The sequence below is a fragment of the Sus scrofa genome, chromosome 2 (assembly GCF_000003025.6).
Source record: "Sus scrofa isolate TJ Tabasco breed Duroc chromosome 2, Sscrofa11.1, whole genome shotgun sequence".
NCBI classification, from domain to species: Eukaryota; Metazoa; Chordata; class Mammalia; order Artiodactyla; family Suidae; genus Sus; species Sus scrofa.
Genome location: NC_010444.4, coordinates 151,274,778 through 151,296,270, shown reverse-complemented (window position 1 = coordinate 151,296,270; position 21,493 = coordinate 151,274,778). Strand labels below are relative to the sequence as shown.

The following is a 21,493-nucleotide window of genomic DNA, read 5'->3' as shown; positions in this document are numbered from 1 at the left end:
CCGACGTGCAGGCCGGGAAGCAGCAGGCTTGCTGGGCGGCGGCAAAGCCACAGCCCTGGGGGTGCAAATGTCGGAGTTGTAGGCGCGGTACAGCCTGTAACTGGCTGCGTGACCTTGAGCTGCACGGAAGCCATAGTCTTGGCTCCGCTTCACACTTAAGGAATCAGAAGTTGCCTTCTAGCCAGAGGCCTGGGTGATTGCCACGCACATGAAGATTGGGGAGGCTCCCAAGGGACCTGGCCTTGCCACTGGCCTGCGGGGAGGGTGCTTAGGGCGGAAGCCACGGTCCGCGTCTGATCGGGACCTCCTCTGGGACACGAAGGGGTCGCATCAGATGACCCCTGTGGTAGAGGATGTGACCCTGCATCTGGGTGGCAGAGCGTGACCTCAGACTAGTTCCGTTTGGCAAAATACTAGGTTTAAATTTTTTGGAATAAAGTACCAGTATTTAAAAATTGGAAATGTGGGAGTTCCCATCGTGGCTCAGCAGTCGACAGACCCGGCCAGTAACCATGAGGATGCCGGTTCGATCCCTGGCCTCGCTCCGTGGGTTCAGGATCCGGCGTTGCCGTGAGCTGTGCTGTAGGTGGCAGACGCGGCTCAGATCTGGCGTGGCTGTGGCTGTGGTGTAGGCCGGCGGCTACAGCTCCAACTCGACCCCTAGCCTGGAAATCTCCAAATGCCGCGGGTGTGGCCCTCAAAAGACAAAAAAGACCAAAAAACAAAACAAAACAAAACGAGTCCTCGAGTTTACCTGCGGGCACTGCACAGCTGGGCAGTGTAACGCGGGGCCGTAGGAGGGCCTGTGGGCAGCGCTGGCCGTGAGCAGCAGCGGGGAACGGCTGGGGCCGTTGCGGGACAGCCGCAGGACGGAGGAGCAAGGACCCCCTTGCGCTGGATGTGGAAGAGGGTCTCTAAACACGTTTCGGCAAAGGGAGGGCGCCGAAGAGCAGAGGCAAGGCCGGTCCCCGCCTGCGCTGGGGAGATGGCCGTGCCAAGCGCTCTGGGAAGGGGCTTGGCATAGGGTCTTTCACTGCCGATACTTTTGGATCTTTTGAAGTTTGTACCATGCCCGTGTGTTCCCTACTCAAAGAATTTCCAGGGACCCAGTTTCTGTGATTCTCACAGGGCCCGATGCTAACGTTTCAGAAGCTGGTGAACGTACCTGACTGCGACTCTGAAGGCGCGTCTCTCACGAGGCCTAAAGCGCCTCACACTTAGCCCCCGGCTTCCCCTGGGTCCCGGGCCTGGTCTGTCCCCAGGTCCCGCCAGTGCGGCTCCGACGGGCGCCATGGCTCTAGAGGAGGCTCCTCCTGGTGCGGTGCTGCTGCGGGGCACGCGGCGTCTGCTGGGGTCTCCGCACAATGTCACGTCTTTTTTGGAAGAAGTTCGATGCAGCCCTCCCTCACCGCCTCTGCCTCCTCTGCCCTAGGGGAGCCTTCTCCGTGGTGCGCAGGTGCGTGAAGGTGCTGGCTGGCCAGGAATATGCTGCCAAGATCATCAACACTAAGAAGCTCTCGGCCAGAGGTAGGTGGCGGGTCCCTGCCTGGGCCCCCACCCCCGGCCCCCCTCCTGTCACCCTCCCTCTGCCCCTTGGGTTGGACCCAGGACCTGGGTTTGCCCCCCGCCAGGGCGATGCGGCCGCCAGAGGCGGGGGCTCTTCTCCCCGTGGGTGGGTGCTGGGTGCTCACAAAGCCAGGCACACCCTTGGGAGTCAAGGCTGGGCCCACGGCCTCCTCGCAGGCCAGGCTCTCTGCAGCCCCCCCGCCCCAGGGGGAGACCGAGGTCCCGGGTGGGCTTCCTCCCCCTGCTCTTCGGCCCCGCGCCTCCGCTCGCAGCGCCAGGCCTCTGCACCTCCCGTTCACTCGGGCCGGGTGCCCTGACCCCGCTCCTTCCAGGATTGGCTCTTTCATCAGCCTTTAGGCCTCAGCTCAATGTCACATCCCTTTTTTTTTTTTGTAATAATTCGATGAATTCTATTATAACTACAGCCATCATCACAGCCTAATTTTCCAGCGTTTCCATCCCAAACCCCCGTCCATCCCTCCAGCCCCCCGCCTGTCCCCTTCGGTAACCGTGAGTCTTTCAAGGTCTGTGAGTCTGTTTCTGCTCCACAAGTAAGTTTATTTCGACCCCTTTTGTTAAGACTCCACACAGACGTGAGAGCACGTGGTGTTTGTCGGTCACACCCCTTGAGAGCCTCTCCGGACCTGCAGGTCTGAGGGGCTCCCATGTGGCAGCGTCTTCCTTTGCTGCGGCTTCTCCCCTCCTGGTCTTATCCCATGTGCCGGCTGGGGGCCTTGTTCACCACCCGTCTCCCTCTGGCGCACGAGCACCAAGAGGAGGGGACGCGTCGAAGGTGCCCTCTGCTTCGGCCAAACCTGTCCACCCTGTGGTCCCTAAGACCCGCCTGAACAGGGGCTTCCTAGCCAGTCCTCGTCCTGGAGTCTCCTGGCTTCAGATGCGCGCCGGGCCTGGATCCCACACCCAACCTCGGGATTTGGCACGTCTGCGCCGTGACCTGGGCGTGGGAACCACTTCTAGGTGATTCCAATTAGGAAGTGGTTGGCGATCAGCGGTGCCGGTGGCCCCCGCAGGTGGTTGCAAGGGGAGGCTGTGACTCCCAGTGGAAGGAATCGGGGGGGGGGGGTGTCCTCAGTGAGGCGCTGGCCGTGCGCTAAAACGTGGGTCGCCTGCTCAGGAGCGCCGCCTCTTGCCCTGAGCGCGGGGTTCGGGCGGTGGTGCTGGTGGCCGTGGTCGGCGGGTGGGGAAGGGTGGTCTTCGAAGGTCCCGCTCTGCACGGTGGGTCTGAGCTGCCTTGGGGTCCCCCGGGGCGGACGGGAGCCACTCTGATGGGCGAGGTGGGGACCGAGCGGCCCGTGGTGTGGGTGGCATGGGAGAGGCCGGGCGGGGGCCCAGCAGGTTCCGTGTCGGCCGTGCGCTTCTGCTTTGCTGTGTCTCGCTCGGCGTGGCCGGGAGCCTGGAGCACGGGCTAGTTAGCCGGTGCCGCACGAGGCAGACCAGCGTCCTGCGAGGAGAGCCGGGGCCGGGGCTGGGGGCGCTCTGGTGGGGAGGGCGAGAGGGGCCCAGCCGGGGCAGCGGGCAGGGTGGGCAGGAGGGCCGCCTCCCCTTTGCCGTTGCTGTGTGACTGGTGGTCTCTGGTCTCCCCTCTCTGTACTTAGAGTCCCTGGTCATCAAATGAGGTGATGACCACAGCCTGGGGTGACAGCTTGGGTCCCCCCAGACGAAAGGACAGGAGCCAAGGTCCTCCCTGGATGCAGGGCCAGTTCCCCAGACAGCACCACATCCACACACGCACGCGACGGACAGACAGGCTTTTGGGGGCAGGGGAGCGGAAGGGGCATTGGGTCTTTTCTAGAAGGTTCCCCAGGGTGGTGTAGACTCTGGGAGATGCCGGGCAGTGCCTCTGGCCATTTGTGGCCCTTTGACCCCCTGGGAGGAAGTGCCAGGCCCAGGTGAATGTGAGGGTGGCAGTGGGGAGGTTCTCAGGGGAAACTGCCAGCTGCCAAGGCGCTTCTCCCCCGCGGGGGAGGAGGGTAGAGCTGCTGTGAGCAGAGTCTTTGTTTGCCACTCACGGGGCCTGGGGGGGCGAGCGGTTTGATGTTGAATATTTGGCAACACACTCGGAGCTTCTCCTGCTGGCACCCCCGGTGCCTTCGGCAGCTCCCGGCAGGCATCCGCGCCCCCCGCAGAGAGCTGTGGCTTCCCCTTCCCCACGGGCCCAAACCCAGGAGATATTTTGTGTATGTATTTTTAACTTACTCTTTTATATAAAATGCTCAGAGTATAAACAACTCCGAGAAGCCATAAAGACATGAAATGAAAGGTGAAAATATTTTCCTGCCCAATCCCTGCCCAATCCCCCCAGGAGCCTTTGAAAGATGCAGCCGCCCCAGTTTTAGCCTGAGGGTGGGGGACTCAGTGGGTGAGGCCCAAGCGCCTGCGTTTATAGAAGTCCTGTGTCAGCAGGCACAGCAGCGAGTACACACTCCCTGCCAGGGGCTCTGGATGCTTCCGAGCCTCAGCCTCACCAAGCGGCCCACACACAGGCTTCATCAACATTTCAGGGCATGCGGGCGCCTGGACGTGGCTGCTGCCACCAGAGGGGACGGGCCCCATGTGGCGACCTCCACGGCTCCCACTGTCCATCCCAGCATGGAGGGGTCACCTCCTCGGCTCCCTGGCCCCAGCCCCCAGGACCCCGGGTGCCTCTGCGCTTCCGGTCCGTGCAAGGGAGCCCGGGAGGAGGCGGGGAGACACATCTTCTCCGTCTTTCTCGTCTCCCTCTCCAGCCGGCCTGGCGCTCTGGGTCGTCGAGCTGACTTCCCCAAAGCCTCCCGACGCCGCGGACGCTGAGTAGCCAAAGCCCTGTGGGGAAGGGGCAGTTCCTGTCCCGAGACTCAGGGTCTCTTTTCTGCCCGGGTTCCTGTGCTCCCAGCCAATATTCTGCTGCCCGCCCGCCTGCTGGAGCCCACCTCCCCGCAGGCAGGGCCCTCGGGCTGCCTGGCTGCCCTTGCCCAGGCCCTGCCCTGCCCGGCCGCCCGGCCCACCCCCGGGACCAGGCTCCCCAGGATTTCCACCCGCCCGTTGCCTGTCGAGCCCTGGGCAGGGCCGACCCCTGAACCCCAGCAGCCAGGAGGCCGGCCCCAGGGAGGGAGGGAGACGTTTCACAGGCTTCCCTCCTTAAGGGCGCTGGGAGCAGGCCCCCGGTCCCCGGGCGGCTCGGTGTCGCGGGGCTCCCCTGGCCTGGCCGGGCTGACCCACCCGTCACCAGGACAGGAGGCGAGGTAGCGCGCTCATTGTGACTGCGGCTGCGATCCCAGCTTGCGGCTCCGGGGCCGCGGGAACTTGGACAAGCCGCTGGGTGGCTGCAGGCCCTGGGAACACGGTGGAGACCAACGGACAAGGTCTTGCTCTCGCGACACTGTTTGCTCGGGGAGCCTGAAAAACACATTAAATACCCAGGTAGTCTGGGTAACCTCAGATGGTGATGAGTGTTACACAGAAAATCAGGAGTTCCTGTCGTGGCGCAGCAGAAACAAACCCAACTAGTAGCCATGAGGACACAGGTTTGATCCCTGGCCTCGCTCAGGGGGTTAAGGATCCAGTGTTGCCCTGAGCCGTGTGTCGGTCACAGATGCAGCTCAGATCCCGCGTGGCGGTGGCTGTGGTATAGGCTGGTGGCTGCAGCTCTGATTTGATTCCTAGTCTGGGAACCTCCGCATGTCAGGGGTGCGGCCCTTAAAAAAAAGTCAGAGCGGGTAACAGGGAAATGATGGGGCTGGAGGGACTTTCAGAAAAGGCAGCCGGGAAAACTCTCTGAGAAGGTGGCCTTGTGTCAGGACCCTCCTTGTCTGGGGGTGGGTGCGTAGCCCTGAGACGGTGAGGAGGAAGGGGTTTCGGGCAGAGGACACACGAGTGTGAAGGCCCAGGGCTGGGAACGGGCTCTCGGGGCACTGAGGGGCCCGTGCGGCTGGAGCTTCCGGCCGAGACGAGGCAGGACCCCGACGGTGTTGCTGGATGGCTGGGGAGCCCGGACGGTGTTCTGTGCACATTAGGAAGCTGGCGAAAGTTTGGGGGTGACGGGATCTGATTTACATTTTAACAAGCGGCCGCGGGCTGTGGGGAGCCTTCAGCAGCGCCTCCTCCGCGCGCTGAGCTGAAAGAAGCCTTCTGCCCACCTGGGTTTTGGTAGAGAGATGGGTCCTTCCTCACTGGGCTCGGGCTCCCCGTCTGTGGGACGGAGCGCGTCCTCCACGGCCGAGAGGAGCTCAGGCCTATGTTTCTTGAGGTTCCTTGGATATTAGAAAATGAAAACACTTCAGCGTTACAAAAATTCATGTATAAAGTATGTTTACTTCCAACAGATGAACGCTTTGCACAGGGGAAGTTGCCGTGCAGTATCATTGCACGGACACGATTATAAGGTTTAGAAAGACGATGAGTTCGGAGCCTTTGCAGCCGCGAGGTCTGGAACCAGCTGCGCGCCCGACGCCCTGGGGCGGTTTGCGTCCCTCAGTCCTGTCAGTGTGACTCTGCCCCCGGCGACCTCATGGGGAGAAAACGTCCGCCTTCCGGGTGTAGGTGCTCGGCCCCCTGAGTGTGCAGCCTGGGCCAGGAGGCTCCCAGCCCCCTCTGCCAGGCCCCGCTTTGAGCTGCCTGGTGTCTGGTTCTGCTGGGGATGTGTGGCGGTGGGGACACGGTATGGTACGGGGGGCCCTTGGGCCGCTCTTGCTGGGGATCCCCCCTCTTCGCTCAGGACGCCCCCCCCCATGCCTGGGAGGACAGGGAAGGAGGCAGAGAGCGAGGGAGAAGCAGGGGAAGCCCCCCAACCCGCACCAGCCTCCCCGCCGCTGCCCTGCGGCCGCCTTCAGCCTGGGAGTGGGGCTTGCCTTCTGCAAAAGAGGGTCATGCTTAATTGCTTTGCTGGTCGGAAAGCCACGTCTCAGCATTGATCTTGGCGTCTGCAGCCCCCGGAGGACAGCTAGTGATGCTGTAATGGAGGCTGGCTGCCTGGGGACAGGCTGGAACGTCCACCAGCCTCATCGCCCTCCCTGTACCCACCTGCTCTGGAGGAGCCATTCAGAGATCGGGGCTCCAGGCCTGCGCTGCCTCTGAGTGCCTGTGTGCCTTCCCTCCTGTGAGCCCTGACTGGGGAGGGTGGTGCTGAGTCGGGGCAGCGCAGGGTTTTAAAGCTCCCCCTGCCTGGGTACAAACGCAGCTCCACTGCTGGCCACAGGGTGACCGGGCACCTAACCTCTCTGAGCCTCCGTTTCCTGCCCCCACCCGCCCCTGCCAAAAGCCAGCACAGTGGGAGCTCCACCCTCGGAGGCTGGTGGGCAGGGCTTGAGAGGCATATAAAGTGCTCTGCAGACCGCGTGGCACAGTCAGCATTCTGCATTTGTGACTGGCCCCTTTGGTTACATTAAAACAAAACAAAACAAAAACCAAGGCATTCAATACCGAATTAAAGCACCAAAAAGGGAGTTGAGGAAAGCATAAGTGGGTGCGGTGATGCCCACAGGCCAGGCACATTAGGGGACTGAAGGGTCGTAGGCAGGACTGCTCCCCGCAGCCCCAGAGACAGAGACCGTGGTGTTGGAGGGCGGGGGAACCAGAGGGTTCGGGCAGGAGTCTGGGAAACAGGTGGAGGGCCCAGGGAGCCCCCGGGCGGCTGCAAGTTAAACCCTCAGGGTCTTTGGGGCGCTCTGCGTCCTGGCCCCGCGTCCTCTCAAGGGAGCCAGCTTGTGTGAATTAACGCAGTGCTTCTCCTGCAGAGAACGCCCCTGACTTAGAAAGCTTCACTCAGTCGACTGGTCGTCTGTTCAGTTATGTATTCGGCACCTACCACGTGCCAGGCATGTGGGTCGGCGCCAGGGCTATAAGGGAGACTGAGTCCTTGCCCTCAGGACTGCAGCATTCCTGAGACAGAGTGGGGCGTGCTATCCGGGGCCCCTGCCCATGTGGCCGTCAGGGCGGGCGCCGCGGCAGGATGGCAGGTGAAGGGCAGGCGCAAAGGCCCTGGGGTGCGGGCTGAGCAGAGGGTGCCTGCAGAACTGAGGTTCAGCATTTGGGTCCAGCTGGGGTGCAGCGTGAGGGGCAAGGCTGCAGGGGGTGCGGCCGGAGCCCCATGTGGGGTGGGGGTATCCCAGGCCGCTCGGAGCTTGGCTCTAATGCCCCTCCTTTGAGAGCCCTGGAAGCTGAGGCCCAGAGGAGGGGGGTTCGTCTGAGGCACCACGACCCCTGCCCTTCTCTCCCCTGCATCCCCACCTTTGCAGAGAGCCCCGGGTTCTCCCAAGAGGCCAGTGTGCCCAGGCCCGGGGCCGTCCTGGGAGGTGGTGGCCACCTGGGGCTGCCAGGAGGGAGAGGTGGGGCGGCTGGAGGTCCCCTCGCCTGGGCTCAGCTGGGCATCTGCGTTTCAGATCACCAGAAGCTGGAGCGGGAAGCCCGCATCTGCCGCCTGCTGAAGCACCCCAACATTGGTGAGTGGGGGATGGGCGAGGGTGCGGGGGGCTGGCGGGTGTTTGCGGGGTGTGGGGGCAGCTGCTCTCTTTCAGGCCTGGGCAGCAGCAGAGGGGAGAGAGGGGTGTTGGTGCGGCTTCCACACCCCACAGCGAGCAGCTGGGTTGCGGGGAAGGTGAAGAGGGGCCCCTCCTCCCCGCTCACGCAGCCGGCAGCCTCCTTCAGAAAAGCTGTTTCTGGAAAGCTCCCGAAGCTCTGAGAGCTGAAAATAGGCCAAGCTTGGCCTTGACCAGTGCAGCCCACTCCCCAGGCCCACCCCCATGCTGAGTCAGCCTGGCACCATGGCCATGCCCGCCTGCCCAGACTTGTGGCACCAGCCGCGGCCTCTCTGAGACAAGCCTCAAGGCAGCCCCTGCCCCCGGGTGGACCGGGCCCAGGCTGCGTGGAGAGGCTGAGCCAGAGTGGGTGGCGTGGTGCCCCCTCCCCCGCCCCGCCCCACTGAGGGTGCATCCCTGCCTGGCGGGTTCTGAGTCATGGAGCCGAGGGGATGCAGGTTCCAGATGCGGCTTGTCAGGGAATGGCTGCGTGACCTTGGGTAGGAGCAGGGCCCCTCGGAGCCCCCTGTCCCCATCCTCACACGGAGAGGGACCAGCCGGGCAGCTCGCTCACAGGCAGGTGCTAGTTGAACAGGTCTGGCTGGGGCCTGAGGTTTTGTGTGTCTGACACACTCCAGGGTGGTGCCAAGGCAGCTGGCTCCCTGCCCACCTAAGGAGCGAGGTCCCAGGGCCTCTGAGAAATCACACTCCGACTCCGAGAGCCCCACGCCTTCCCCCACAGGAGACACGCATCTGCCAGGGCCCCAAGGGTTAATTCTCCTTCTGGAGAGAGGCATCTCTGTCTGCTATTTATACCCAGAAGGCACCTCCTAGTCCCTGTGCCTGGGAGGCGGGCAGAGCGGCACACACAGCCGCCGAGGCTCCAGGGCCAGAATCAGAGAGGGGCGCAAGGCAGCTGGAGGAGAGCAACCCTGGGTGGCCCCAGCCCTGCCCCGCAGTGGCCTTAGGAAGCTTCTCCCCTGGGCCTCCCCTCCCCCAGACGCACAAGGTGGGGGTGGGGGCGTTGGGAGCGCCCTCTGACTCTCAAATCCCGTGGTTCTTAGAAAGGCCTTCAGCCCTGGAGGTAGGAGTGTGTGTGTGCGTGTGTGTGGCATGTATGCGTGTGCACAGGGCTCTCTCAGGTCAGAGCTGCCGTCTCCTTCTGCTCATTCCCAGCTCCGACGGGGCGCAGTAAGGGGCCAAGAGACTGCAGCTCAAATCCTGGGTTTGCTGCTTCAGGACTGAGTGGCTGAGGACAGGCTGCTTCACTGCTCTGCAGCTCAGCTTCTCCTCTGGAAAAATGGAAATGATACACCTTGTCGGGCTGCGATGGTCAAATCAAGCGCAGTTCAGTGTGTGCCCCTGTAACTGCTGCATGATCACGAGGCTGCGCCCCTTTTCTCAGCCCACACGCCCCCCAGAACATTACCTGACGGCTTAGCCTCCTGCCTGGGTCTTCACGTAATTCTCGTTCCTCTGAGCCTTCAGGATTTGGGGTCCTCAGTTTGGGGTGCTACAGGTAACACGGTAGTTAAGATAGTCAGGGCACCCAGGTTCAAATGCCAGCTCTGCCTTCTACTCGCTGCTCGAGCTTGGGCGGGCTGTGTGCCTGTCAGACTCCACATCCTCCTCCGTGAAATAAGCACATACGCATGGTACCCGCTTTGTAGAACTGTTGGGAGGGTTGAATGAACTATTGCAAGCACAGCCCTTGGCACAGGCCTGGCTCGTGGTGACATCTCAGAAAAGGCACCCATGGTTGAGTCTTTTACGCTTTCGTTGGTCCGTCTAATGTCAAGGGCATCTGAGGCCCTATCGTGTGCCAGCGCCTCTGCTGGTCTCTGAGGATGTTCAGAGGAAATGAGACCGAGAGGCTGGTGAGGTGGCCAGCGGACGGGGCGTGGGGAGCAGAGCCGAAACCCGGAACGGGAAGGTGCCTGGGCAAGCCTGAAGCCGTTGTCAGGGCTGGAACGGTCCTTCCAGGGTTCCGTTTCCTGAGCCTCCAAGTTCCTCCGTTCAAAGCAGACTGTAATTTGCCCAAAGGCGGGCAAAGAGGTCCAGATGTGTCTACAGAACCTGAGAGGTGGGTCAGAACCCAGAGAAACCAGGCTGAGTCCTACTCAGCCTGCTTGGAAAGTCCAGCCAGATCACTGGCTGCTGCCTGCGTGTGGCCACTGCCCAGTCCCCAGGGCCCTGATCCCAGAGGTCCCTGCCTCAGCAGAGGTGGGTCCAGCTGGGAGCCCAAAGCATTGACTTCCTAGATTCTGTACTGGGGAGACAGTGGCCCACCCTCTGCATCATTAGCACCTGCTGATAAGGCAGACCCGCCCACCCCCACCCCACACCACCCCGGGGGGCAGGAGCCGAGCTGAAAGCTTAGCAGGTGACTTGGGGCGTCCAGGGCAAGTGAGGCTGGTTGAGGGTGAGGATGAGAGTGTGCTGGTCTCTGAGATTCTTCCCAGCGCCGGGCGCTGCGCTGCACGCCTCGCGAGCATCCTCGCGGTACCCACAGCGGTCCGGTGCCACCGGGAGAAGAGGCTCACGGAGGTCACGTCACTTGCTCCAGGTTACACAGCAGCTGAGAGGTGGAGCTGGGAGGGAAACCCAGCGAGGCTGACTGCAGACAGAGCCCAGGTTCTCTGTCCTTGTGTGAACGTCAGGGGCAGTGGCCGGGGGACAATAGGACCCTTCCGTTTCCAGGGAAAAAACGGTGACTGCTGGAAATGTGACGGGAGGTCAGAACTTCCCGACTCCAGCCACACAGATGAAAACTAGGTTGCAGATGTGTTTGTTCTAGGACACGTGTTCAAATGTCAGGCAGCGACAGCATAAATCACGGAGCCCAGGGCGCCGAGTCTCCACAGGGCGAGACTCTCACGGCCCACGGCCTTTGACTCCTTCCCTCTTGGGTTCTAGGCTGTGTTTTTCCACCGGTGGGAGGGGAGGTTTTGTGGGTGGAACGGCACTGAGAGAAGCCTGCCTCCTGGGCTGGGAGCCCTGATGCAGCCACCTCTGGCGGACTGAAGCCAACGCGAGCACCGTCCCGCAGGTGGGGGCTGGAGTCCAGTGCACAGGCCCTTCGCCTGGACGCTCAGAGGGCCGGCTTTCAGGCTTTCACAGTCCGCACAAAGGCACCAGCTGACTAGACTCAGCTGTGCAGACACCACCCCCACACCCATTCTGTCCACTTCCCTGGGTCCTGAGGAGCTTCTCCAGAAGGGGCTGAGGCTCCTGCAGGCTGGGCCTTGGCCCCAGTCTTCAAGGAGCGCCTCCCAGATGGCTGTGACCCGGTTCTGAAAGCCCTCTGATGGTCAGGATGCAGCCTGGCTTCTCAGGGCTCCTCGCAGTCAGGAAAGAGCCATTAAAGGCTCAAAGGCCTGAGCGGGCAGGCAAGGCGGGCTCTGCGCGCTAAGGATGCTCTGGGAGTAAGGGGTCTTTTCCACACCTTGACTGGGATACCCGAGGGGTGCAGGTCTGCAGCGGGCAAGTGAGGAGACAAGCATCTCCTCTGAGCTCAGCAAATAGAGCCAACATGGGTGGCCCAGGCTCCCAGGTGCTATTTGATGCCCTCCCATGTGCACCTTCTCAGGTCAGGTTTCTATAAGCGGAGCCTGAGGCAGGGATTCCGCTGCCTCTGGTTTGCTGAGGGTCTGCTCCCAGGGGGGAGGGGGCGCTGTGAGGGAAGAGAGCCAGGGAGGAACTGAGCAGGAATGTAGCCGCCAGTCGAGTCCAACTGTGACCTGATCCCGGGGTGGGTGGGGAGTGGGGCGACTCCTGGACCATAAACCCCATCCTGGAGTTGCCCCTCCTGGGGGCAAGGAGACTGGCTCTTTGCAGGGACCCCGTCTCCCCACGTTACTCCATCGTCGTCTGGAGGCTGGAGCCAACCTTGGGGGCAGAGTGGCTCCGTCAGCAGCAGGCCGTTCTCCAGAGAGCTGTTAGCCCACCTGCCGCAGCTGCAGGATGGCTGTGCCAACTTGGTAAAGAGGACCTGGGCAGGACACCAGTGCAGGGATGTCAGATTCTGCACCCAAGACATGCAGGGTGCCCAGTTCAGAGCACCTGTACGTTTCCAAAGGCAAGCCTGGCTTTGCTTTGAAATGCATTATAAATTGAAACAGATTAAAGACAGAGGCCATAGGAGTTCCCGTCGTGGCTCAGTGGTTAACGAATCCGACTAGGAACCATGAGGTTGCGGGTTGGATCCCTGGCCTCGCTCAGCAGGTTAAGGATCTGTGAGCTGTGGTGTAGGTCGAAGACGAGGCTCCGATCCTGGGTGGCTGTGGCTGTGGTGCAGGCCGGCAGCTACACCTCCGATTCAACCCCTAGCCTGGGAACCTCCATATGCTGCGGGTGCTGCCCTAAACCCCCCCCCAAATATATATATCATTTAAGATTAAAAATTTTTTAAAACCATAAACTTCTTTTTTTCTTTTTGTCTGCTCCACTGCCCCACTGGAGTTCCCTGGCCAGGTTTCAGATCCAAGCTGCAGCTGCGACCTACACTGCAGCTGCAGCAATGCTGGAGCCTTCACCCCCTGTGCAGGGCTGGGCATTGAAACACTCCAGGAACACCACTGATCCCGGGGTACCACAGCAGGAACTCCTAACAATTTTTAAAAATTTAAATAGGTGCCCCCTTCACCCACCATCTCGGGCCCCCATCTCCCCTCCCCCAAGGTGGGTACCCCTCCGGGGTATTGGATGCCTGCCTCTCCAAACCGTATGTGAGATACTAGCGCCATAAGCTAGGGGGCTCGGTACTGGGTCAGAAATAGACCCGCGGCAGGAACTTGGAGGGCGCCAGGGCTCAGAGTGAGACGTCTCGCCAACCCACAGCCCCGCTGCCCCAGTACCCTCCTCGGCGCGCCGTCAAGGCGCACAGCTCTATACCCGGCCGGAGCGGTTTGTGCCACACACAAGCTGAGATACGTCCTTTTGAAAGAGGACCGTGCACGCTGCCTTGCCCTTTGCTTTTCCACCAAACCACAGAATTTCCAGATGATTCCGAGCCAGTGGATACAAAACTGCCGCCTTATGGTAACGGCTGGGTCGCTGTCCGTTGTGCGACGTCGCATAAATGTGCCAGCCCTCGCCCTCCACGGACATTTTAGGTTGTGGCGAAGGGAGGCAGGCCCTGGGCGGGCAGGCCTCGGGCTCCTCCTCCCAGAGGCTCAGAGGGTAATCTCGGCAGCTCGGGGCTCCGGGGGCTTTGCCTCTGTTGCTGGTGGATGAGGTGCCAGCGTCTCCAGCGCGCCAGAGGGCAGGGGCCGCGGGCAGGCCCTCCTCCACCGGCGCTGTCCCCAACTCAGGCCTGGACCCTCAGGGCCAGCCGGAGCCGGCGCCGACCGCGCGCCCCAGGGAGTTCTCACCACGAGCCTGCAAGGCCAGGAGGTTCGTCCTCCTGGGGCAGACAAAGAACGCACGGCTCAGAAAGGTGTAGCCCCTCGGCCAAAGTCACACAGCGAGCAGGTGGCTGCTATTTGGGCCGCAGGCTGTTTCCGTGGCCGGCCTGCCCCGCAGGGAAGCCGAGGGTTGAAGGGGAGGGGACCCACCTGGAGCAGAGCCGGGGTCTTTAGTCCTGAAGCCGGGCCTCTTCCGGGGATGCCGGAGGTCAGGGAGCCTCGGCTCGGCTGTACGTGTCAGAGCGCCCGGTGACGGGCCGTGCTCAGCGATTCTCCGCGGGGGCATCGCTGGCCATGGGGGCGAGCGGGGGGCTGGGCGGGGGCGCGTGTGCTGTGTAACCGGTGGCCTTGGCCCTCCTGCAGTCCGGCTTCATGACAGCATCTCCGAGGAGGGGCACCACTACCTGATCTTCGACCTGTGAGTCTGCCCCCCGCCCCCAGAGGTGCAGAGGGTGGGGACGGCCTTGGGGGGGGGTCTCGCTGGGTCCCGGCCCTCTTCTGAGACGGAGTCTCCCCAGATGCGGCAGGCCCGCCCCCCGCGCGGGGCAGGCGGTTTCCTGACACACCAGCAAACGCTTTTAACTCTCGTCCCCATATATTTAGTTGTGTTTCTATTCGCGGCTGGTGGTGGTGGTGTTCCATTTCTGGTGGGGATAGAAAGTTTCCTTTTGGAATAAATTTAAAGTTTTTGAAGTTAGTCCATTGAATGAAAAGCAGTCACGCACTGACAGGGCTCAGCGCCTCCGGTCTCATCTGTGACAAACAGCACTCGGGACCACAGGGGAGCAACGCTCCCCGTGGGGGCAGAGGGTTTGTGGGAAACTGGGTCCCTTCTGCTCGATTTTGCTGTAAACCTAGAGCTACTCTAAAAAGTAACCGTCTCCGAGTCCCCGTTGTGGCGCAGCAGAAACGAATCTGACGGGTACCGGCAAGGACGTGGGTTCGATCCCTGGCCTCGTGCAGTGGGTTAAAGATCTGGTGTTGCTGCGGCTGTGGTGTAGGCCGGCAGCTGTACCTCCAACTCGACCCCTAGCCTGGGAACCTACATAGGCCATGGGTGTGGCCCTAAAAAGCAAATTAATTAATTAATGACATAAAAAGAAACAGTCTCTTAAAAAGAAGAAAGGAGTTCCCTGGTGGCTCAGCTGGTTAAGGATCCGGCCTTGTCACTCTTGTGGCTTGGGTTGCTGCTGTGTCATGTGTTCGATCCCTGGCCCTGGAATTTCTGCATGCCGCAGGCACCGCCAAAACATAAATAAAAGCAAAAGAAAAACAAAAAAGCCCCAGCCCTTGGGTTTCCAGGAGCCTAATGAGTTTCAGTGTCGTGTTCTCTTGTCTCACCCCCAGTCCCAACCTCAGCCCCGCTCTGGCTCCGAAGAGGGCTCGGGAGGGGAGCGGAAGGCTGGGCCGGCCGGCAGTTGTGGCGGGAACAGTGGCCTTTGGGGCTGAGGTTCTGAGGTCCCTGGGCTCCATCCTTAGCTTTCTGGAGACTTTTCCAGAAGACGCAGCCCCTGGGGCCTCTGTCGGAGGTGACTCTGCCTGTCTCTGTAGGGTCACCGGCGGGGAGCTGTTTGAGGACATTGTGGCCCGCGAGTATTACAGTGAGGCCGATGCCAGGTAAGCGCTGGGTGTGGCCTGGCAGTGGTGCCCGAGGGGCCGGGCACTCCCTCCTGCTACCCCCGTGGAGGCCCGCTCTCATCTCCCGGCCTTCCTCTCTCTCCCCAGTCACTGTATCCAGCAGATCCTGGAGGCCGTGCTCCACTGCCACCAGATGGGGGTGGTACACAGGGACCTGAAGGTGAGCGACCCAGCCGAGGGTGCCGCCCCGTTGGCGTCCCTGAGTGGGGCTGGGGGAGGGGTGCCCCCTACTGTCCAGATGAGGGAACCAGGCTCAGGGAGGCCGAGCAACTGAGCTCGGGGCCCGGGTCTCCCAACTCCCAGGCTCAGGTGCCCTGTGCCAGGCCGGGTGAGGGGCAGCTGGGCCACAGGGCTGCTCTGGCGCGGTCCAGATCCCAGCTGGGCCACTTTCTAGCTGCCCAGCCTCAGCTTCATTGCAGTGCGGTTGCCATAGCAACCTTGGTTCGGGCGGGGAGGCGGTCCGAGGAGACGGCTTGGGGCCTGCTGCCCAGCGCGTTGTTCCTCTTGCCTCTGGGTCTCTGGAGGGCTTCGGGGTGGGGAGGTAGACAGGCTCGGGGGCCTCCGAGTCCCCCTCCTCCCATCTGAAGGAGACGGATAGGACTAAGCTCGCGTGGGGTGGAGGCTCGGCACCAGCCGCCCGGCCTTGCCCAGCCAGCACGTACTTCAGGCCCTCTCTGGGCCTCCTGGCATCCGTGGCGGCACAGATCGCCCCCATTTGGCAGAGCGCGAAACGAAGGCCTCAGGAGTCCAAGGGATTTGCCCGAGAGCATGCATCGCGGTTGCGCCTGGGCTAGGATGGCAGCCCCGGCCTTCCGACCCCAGATCCGGTGCCCCTGTTGAGCTGGAGGCAAAAGCCACTCCCTGCACCTCTTGTTTGTGCAGCAGCCCCTTCTGGGCGACGCCGCCGGTCACCTCTGCCCTCTGACCTTCAGAGGCTGCAGACGCACTTCTGCAGGTCGCCCCTGGAACTGTTAGCAGATGTTCCTTCAATCTTTCCCACCGTGGGGGCTTCACCTGTGAGCCCCGGTCCTACCCTTTGGGGCTACAGGGAGGGCGCGTCTGCAGCTCAGAGCAGCCCTGGCTTTGGAGCAGCTCCTAAGATTTCCGCAGGCGCTTCTCCCCCGTTAGCCCCGGGATGGGATCTCCAGGCCTTCCTCATCCTGGGCGCCCTCCGGTCCGTCTAGGTCCCCATCTGGGGTACAGTACTCTGAGCGCGTGCTTCCCTCTGACTGTCACGAGCCTTCGCTGGCTCCACACCTGAGCCCAGGTGAGCTCTCTGTGGCTCAGTCTAGACCCGCAGACAAGTGCAGACACGGAGAAGGTCTCTGGCCAGCCTGCAGGCGGCGCTCCCCGAGGGCCTGCTCCCATTAGAACCACAGCCCCGCGCGGGAGGAGCGACCGTGAGAGGCGGCGCAGATTTAGGCCACTCTGGGTAGATTAATTAGTGGCACATTCATCAAATCAGGGCAGAACAGCTACTGGGACCCAGGACACGTGGGGTGCACCGTCCCCAGAGGCCTTAACAAAGGAGCAGGTGGTGCTTGCATCCTGCCCAGCTTTGGGCAGTGAAAGGTCACGTGTGGGACCCTCTCCCAAGCCTCAGTTGGGAAGGGGGGTCCCCGGAAACCAGCCGACTCCAGAGACTGGAGCGCCCCCTCCCCTGAGTCCTGAGGCCGACCAAGCACTGCGGGCCACCGCGTGCGGGCTTTGCGGTGACTCTCACAGGGGGACCACAGCCACCCACGATGGAGGCATCCCCCCCTTCTGAGAGGAAACTGAAGTTCGGGGGGGCGTATTTGACCCAAGTCCCACAGCGCCGAGGTGGCAGCAGGGGGACCAGAAGCTGGGCCTTTCTCACGGGCGCATTTACACTCTTACCACCCTCTGTCCCAAGGAGGGGACTTCCTGTCCCCCAGACCTGGCTCAAGCCGGCGCCTTGCGGCAGGCCAGGTAGCACCTGGGGGCGTCACATCTGTCAGCCTAGAGTGGGTTCAGAACACGGCTCTGGCGCCAGACTCTGTCTCGATGCCGCCTGTGTGACGTGCTGAGGCACTTAACGCTCGGAGCCTCAGTCCCCTTGCCTTGTACATGTGACGGATGCCACGTGCTGCTCAGTCTTAGTGACACAGTGGTGCAGACGGCACGTCAGCAGCTCCCGTGCTTCAGGGGTGACAGATAATGGACAAGGACACAGAGCAGCGGGGAGAGACATGACACTGCGAGGAGGTCTGTGAAAGTGACAGCAAGGAGCTAAGGCCAGATGCCCGGGGCTCTGCCTTTAGCCCGCGCAGTCGGGGAGGGCTTCTTGGAGTCGGTGCGGGGCAGCTGAGCGCTGGATGCTGCGCAGGAGCCAGATCTGGGAGGCTCGGAGGGAGAGCCCGTCAGGTGGGAGAGCAGGAGGTGCGAGGACCCCGCTGGGAGTAAACGTGCCAGTTTCAGGGGCTGCAAGGAGGCCCCCCTGGAGCAGGGGGCTAACCAGGCTTTACCCCAAAGGGCTGTGCGGTGATAAATGGAAGGGTGTGTGCCAACCCTTTAGCCCGGTGGCTGGCACGTGTTAGGGGCCCCAGAAACGCTGCTTCTTTTTCCCTACTGTGGCGGCTCCTCCCTCTGGCCCCCGCACCCTGTCTCAGCCCAGCCCCTGAAGGAAGGAAGGAGTGCTTGCTGGGTGGAAGGTCTTTGGCAGAAGTCGGAGCACCAAGTCGGGGGGTCCCCTCTCTGAGGAGCTCAGGGTCCCGTGCTTGGGGTTGGCGGGGCGGGCAGGGCGCCTCTGCGTCGCTCAGCCCCTCCTCCCATAAGCCCAGGACCCCCGGCCCCGAATCTGCTGACTGTCCCCTCTGGCCTCTCCTCTTCTCTCGTCCTGGCAGCCGGAGAATCTGCTGCTGGCCTCCAAGCTCAAGGGCGCCGCGGTGAAGCTGGCGGACTTTGGCCTGGCCATAGAGGTGGAGGGGGAGCAGCAGGCATGGTTTGGTGAGTGGGGACGGGGGGCAGGGGTGTCGGGGGCCAGCCTCACGTGGACACACGGGGCTCTAGAAGCCGTCTGCCCGAGCGGGGGCGGGTCAGAGACGGCCGTGTAGCAGCCAGGGCGTGGGGGGCAGAGGCCCCACCCAGCCAGCGGGCGTCACCCAGGTGAGCTCTCTGGCGGCCAGGTGCGGGGACGTGGGTGCGGCTTTTTCACACGCACACCCAGATTGCAGGTGGCGAGGGGCCACCACGTGTCCCCTAAGAGCCTGGGTGCTGGGGGCCATTGCCCCGTTTTGCCGGTGAGGAGCAGGGGCTACGAAGCTGAGAAAAGTTCCAGGGAGATTAAAGCCAGGATTTAAGCTCAGATGACCAGGGAGCGCTGAGGTCTTGGCGTCAACGCATCCTTTCAGCTGTCTGGGGATACTTTCTGGGGGTGACACTGATCTGTCGTTAAGAGCCAGAGTTCCGGGTTCAAATCCCAGCTCTGCTGCTCACAAGGTGTGTGGCTCTGGGTGAGTTGTCTCCCTGCGCCTCGTTTGCTCCTCTGTAAGATGGGGTGAGATGTGTGTGGTGTGGGGGTGCTCACAGAACGTCCCTCGGGGCTGTGACGAGATCAGAGGAGATCGGGCCTGGGGCGTGCTCGGCCCTGCTCAGCGCAAACACCCAACTAGTCCCGCAGTGACTCGTTCAAACACTCTGAGTCCCTTATTTCACCTGCTCCTCCCAGGGCTGCTGGGAGGTGTGAGGACACGAGTCCCTGAGCCCATAATTGACAAACGTGGAAACTGAGGCCTAGAAGGAAAAGAGACTCAGGGCGAAGCCAGAACGACGGACAGGCCTCCTGCCGTCCCTTGACTGGCTCTCGGAAGGGGTGGGCGGCGGGCAAGGGTCCAGCACAGCCTGGAGCCGACAGGCAAGGACTTGGCACCTCAGGGCCGCCGGCATCTGACCGGAAGTGGTTGCAGGGAGGGGAGGTTGGTCACGGACTCAGAGTCTGTGGGACGGACCCTGGGTTGGATCGAGGGTTCTGCCGAGGGCGGGGGTGACGGGCGGCCTCTGTCCTTGTGCCCTGTTCCAGAGGCCTTGCTGGCTTTCCAGGCTGGGGTTCTGGCTCTTGGCAGGCTCTGGGGGGCAGGGGGCATCGTCTCTGTCTCTAGCGACCCTCGTCCCTCCCCCAGCAGGACTCGTCCCAGGTTGCTTACATGCCAACTCTGTGTGTGTGTCTTGTGTATGCGTCTGCCTGTGTGTATCCGTCTGTGTGTCTGCCTGTCTGTGTGTCTCTCTGCCTGTCTGTGTGTCTGTCTGTGTCTGTCTGCCTGTCTGAGTGTCTCTGTGTCTGCCTGTCTGTGTGTCTGCCTCTCTGTGCGTCTGCCTGTATCTCTCTGTCTGTCTGTGCCTGTCTGTCTGCCTGTCTGTGTGTCTGTGTGTCTGCCTGTCTGTCTGTGCCTGTCTGTGTGCCTATCTGTGTGTCTGTGTGTCTGCCTGTCTGTGTGCCTGTCTGTGTGTCTGTGTGTCTGCCTGTCTGTGTGCCTGTCTGTGTGTCTGGGGAGCAGGCTTCGCAGGGACACCCGGATACCTCTCCCCGGAAGTGCTGCGCAAGGACCCGTACGGGAAGCCTGTGGACCTGTGGGCCTGCGGTGAGTCCACCCAGGGCCCCAGCTCCCCTGCCACTGCCCCTCTGGTGCCCACTCTCTTTGCTGTCGCTCTTCTCCTGCCCCCGTCTCTCCTGCCCGTGGGGTTGAAGGCCCTTCTGGTCCCCCCCCTCCCAGGGGTCCATCCTCTTCATCCTGCTGGGGGGGGGTGTTGAAGGCCCTTCTGGTCCTCCCCCTCCCAGGGGTCATCCTCTACATCCTGCTGGTGGGGTACCCCCCGTTCTGGGATGAGGACCAGCACCGCCTGTACCAGCAGATCAAAGCCGGCGCCTATGACGTGAGTGCCGCCCCTGTCTGCAGCCTCCCTGTGGTCCCCGGGGCCCCTCCAGTGGGAGCCAAGTCTCGGTGAGGAGGGCTCCCTCCCTCCCTCCAGCCCATTCGGGGGCCCTGCCCCTCCCTGGTCACGGCTGAAGAGCAGGTGGAGCCTGAGGGCTGACGGGGCCCGGCGATGAGCTGGCCGGGCTGGGGACCAGGCCTCTCAGGGGTGGCGTTGGGTCCCCAGGGCCCCCCGGGCAGAAGCAGCACCGAAGTGGGGTGAGGGGTGCAGGGTGGGTGTCAGGAGCCAGGTCCTCTGCACACATCCATGGACGGTGGATTCACAGCCGCGCCTGTTACGTATCTCTCACACACACACACACACACACCACACACACACACACACACATATGCCCACACACGTGCGCGCGAGGAGCAGACCCTCACGTCACTGCGGTTCAGCCGCCTCACGCCCGTCGGGACGCAGGCATTGTTGCTGCTCTCTTTTACACAGCGGAAGCTGAGGCTCAGAGGTTAACTCGCTGCCCGTCGGCTTAGCTAGAAGTGGCAGCGGTGCGATGTGGCCCAGGCGCTCGGGACCCCAGCGTCCGTGGCTCTAATTCCCGGGCTCCCCTGCTTCTCTCCCAGCTGACTCCTCCAGGCTGTGTGTCCTACCTTCATGTCATACTGAGGCCTCACAAGCTCTCTAGGCACCGCTCAAGGGGTCGTGTGACACACCCAAGGTCACACAGCCCAGGAGGCCGAGCTGGGGCCTGAACCGACCCTCTGATGCTGACGTCTGGGCTCTGAGCTGGGGTGGCTGCTCTCCGGAGAAGGCGCAGCCTCGGGGAGCAGGGGGAGGCCCCTCTGGTCCTGGCCATTGTTCTGCTTTGTCCCGGGCGCCAAAGGCCGAATCGCAGGTCCTCCTGGTGGGGGGCACCCGCGGGGATGGGCAGTGGGACCCCTGCCTGCTCCCCTGCCAGACAGGGGCTGGGGGATCGCAGGGGTGGTCCGGAGCAGGCTGGGCAAACCTGGCCCCCTGCCCCTTCCAGTTCCCTTCGCCGGAATGGGACACCGTCACCCCGGAAGCCAAGGACCTGATCAACAAGATGCTCACCATCAACCCCTCCAAGCGCATCACGGCCGCCGAGGCCCTCAAGCATCCCTGGATCTCGGTGAGGCTTTCTCTGCGAGGCCCCTCCCAGGAGCCCCCCCGGCCCCCGGGTCAAGCCCCCGACGGGGCCCTGGCCCCGCCTCTGGCCCCTCGGGCCCACGAGGCCAAGGAGGCTTCATCCGGAGACACCGCCCCTGGTGCAGGTCCTCACGGGGCCAGCGGTGACGGGAGGTCTGTGGGGTTGGCCTCGTGACGGGGGACGCCGCTGGCACGGAAGGCCAGTGCCAGGACGCTCACGACACCCCCTAGACCCAAGACCCCCCAACCCCAGAGACAGGCTCCTCTGTGGGGCGGGGCTGGGGCTGTCTGCCTTCGGTGTACTGACGTCTG

The 21,493-nt window shown here is 62.7% G+C and overlaps 1 protein-coding gene across 8 annotated transcripts in view; it reads left to right on the top strand.

The window, feature by feature from the left end:
- Positions 1-21,493, top strand: part of CAMK2A (calcium/calmodulin dependent protein kinase II alpha) — a 105,552-nt gene that overhangs the window by 57,637 nt on the left and 26,422 nt on the right. For 6 of the 8 annotated variants that reach the window (XM_021085017.1, XM_003354356.4, XM_021085018.1 and 3 more), the window contains 9 exons: positions 1,433-1,527; positions 7,944-8,003; positions 13,847-13,901; positions 15,035-15,100; positions 15,209-15,281; positions 17,986-18,088; positions 19,636-19,719; positions 19,917-20,011; positions 21,042-21,164. In XM_021085017.1, coding sequence (XP_020940676.1) covers positions 1,433-1,527; positions 7,944-8,003; positions 13,847-13,901; positions 15,035-15,100; positions 15,209-15,281; positions 17,986-18,088; positions 19,636-19,719; positions 19,917-20,011; positions 21,042-21,164 — 754 coding nt within the window. Of the gene's footprint in view, positions 1-1,432; positions 1,528-7,943; positions 8,004-8,946; positions 9,163-13,846; positions 13,902-15,034; positions 15,101-15,208; positions 15,282-17,985; positions 18,089-19,635; positions 19,720-19,916; positions 20,012-21,041; positions 21,165-21,493 lie in introns of those variants that run through there. The other 2 variants (XM_021085021.1, XM_021085020.1) reach the window with 2 other exon arrangements.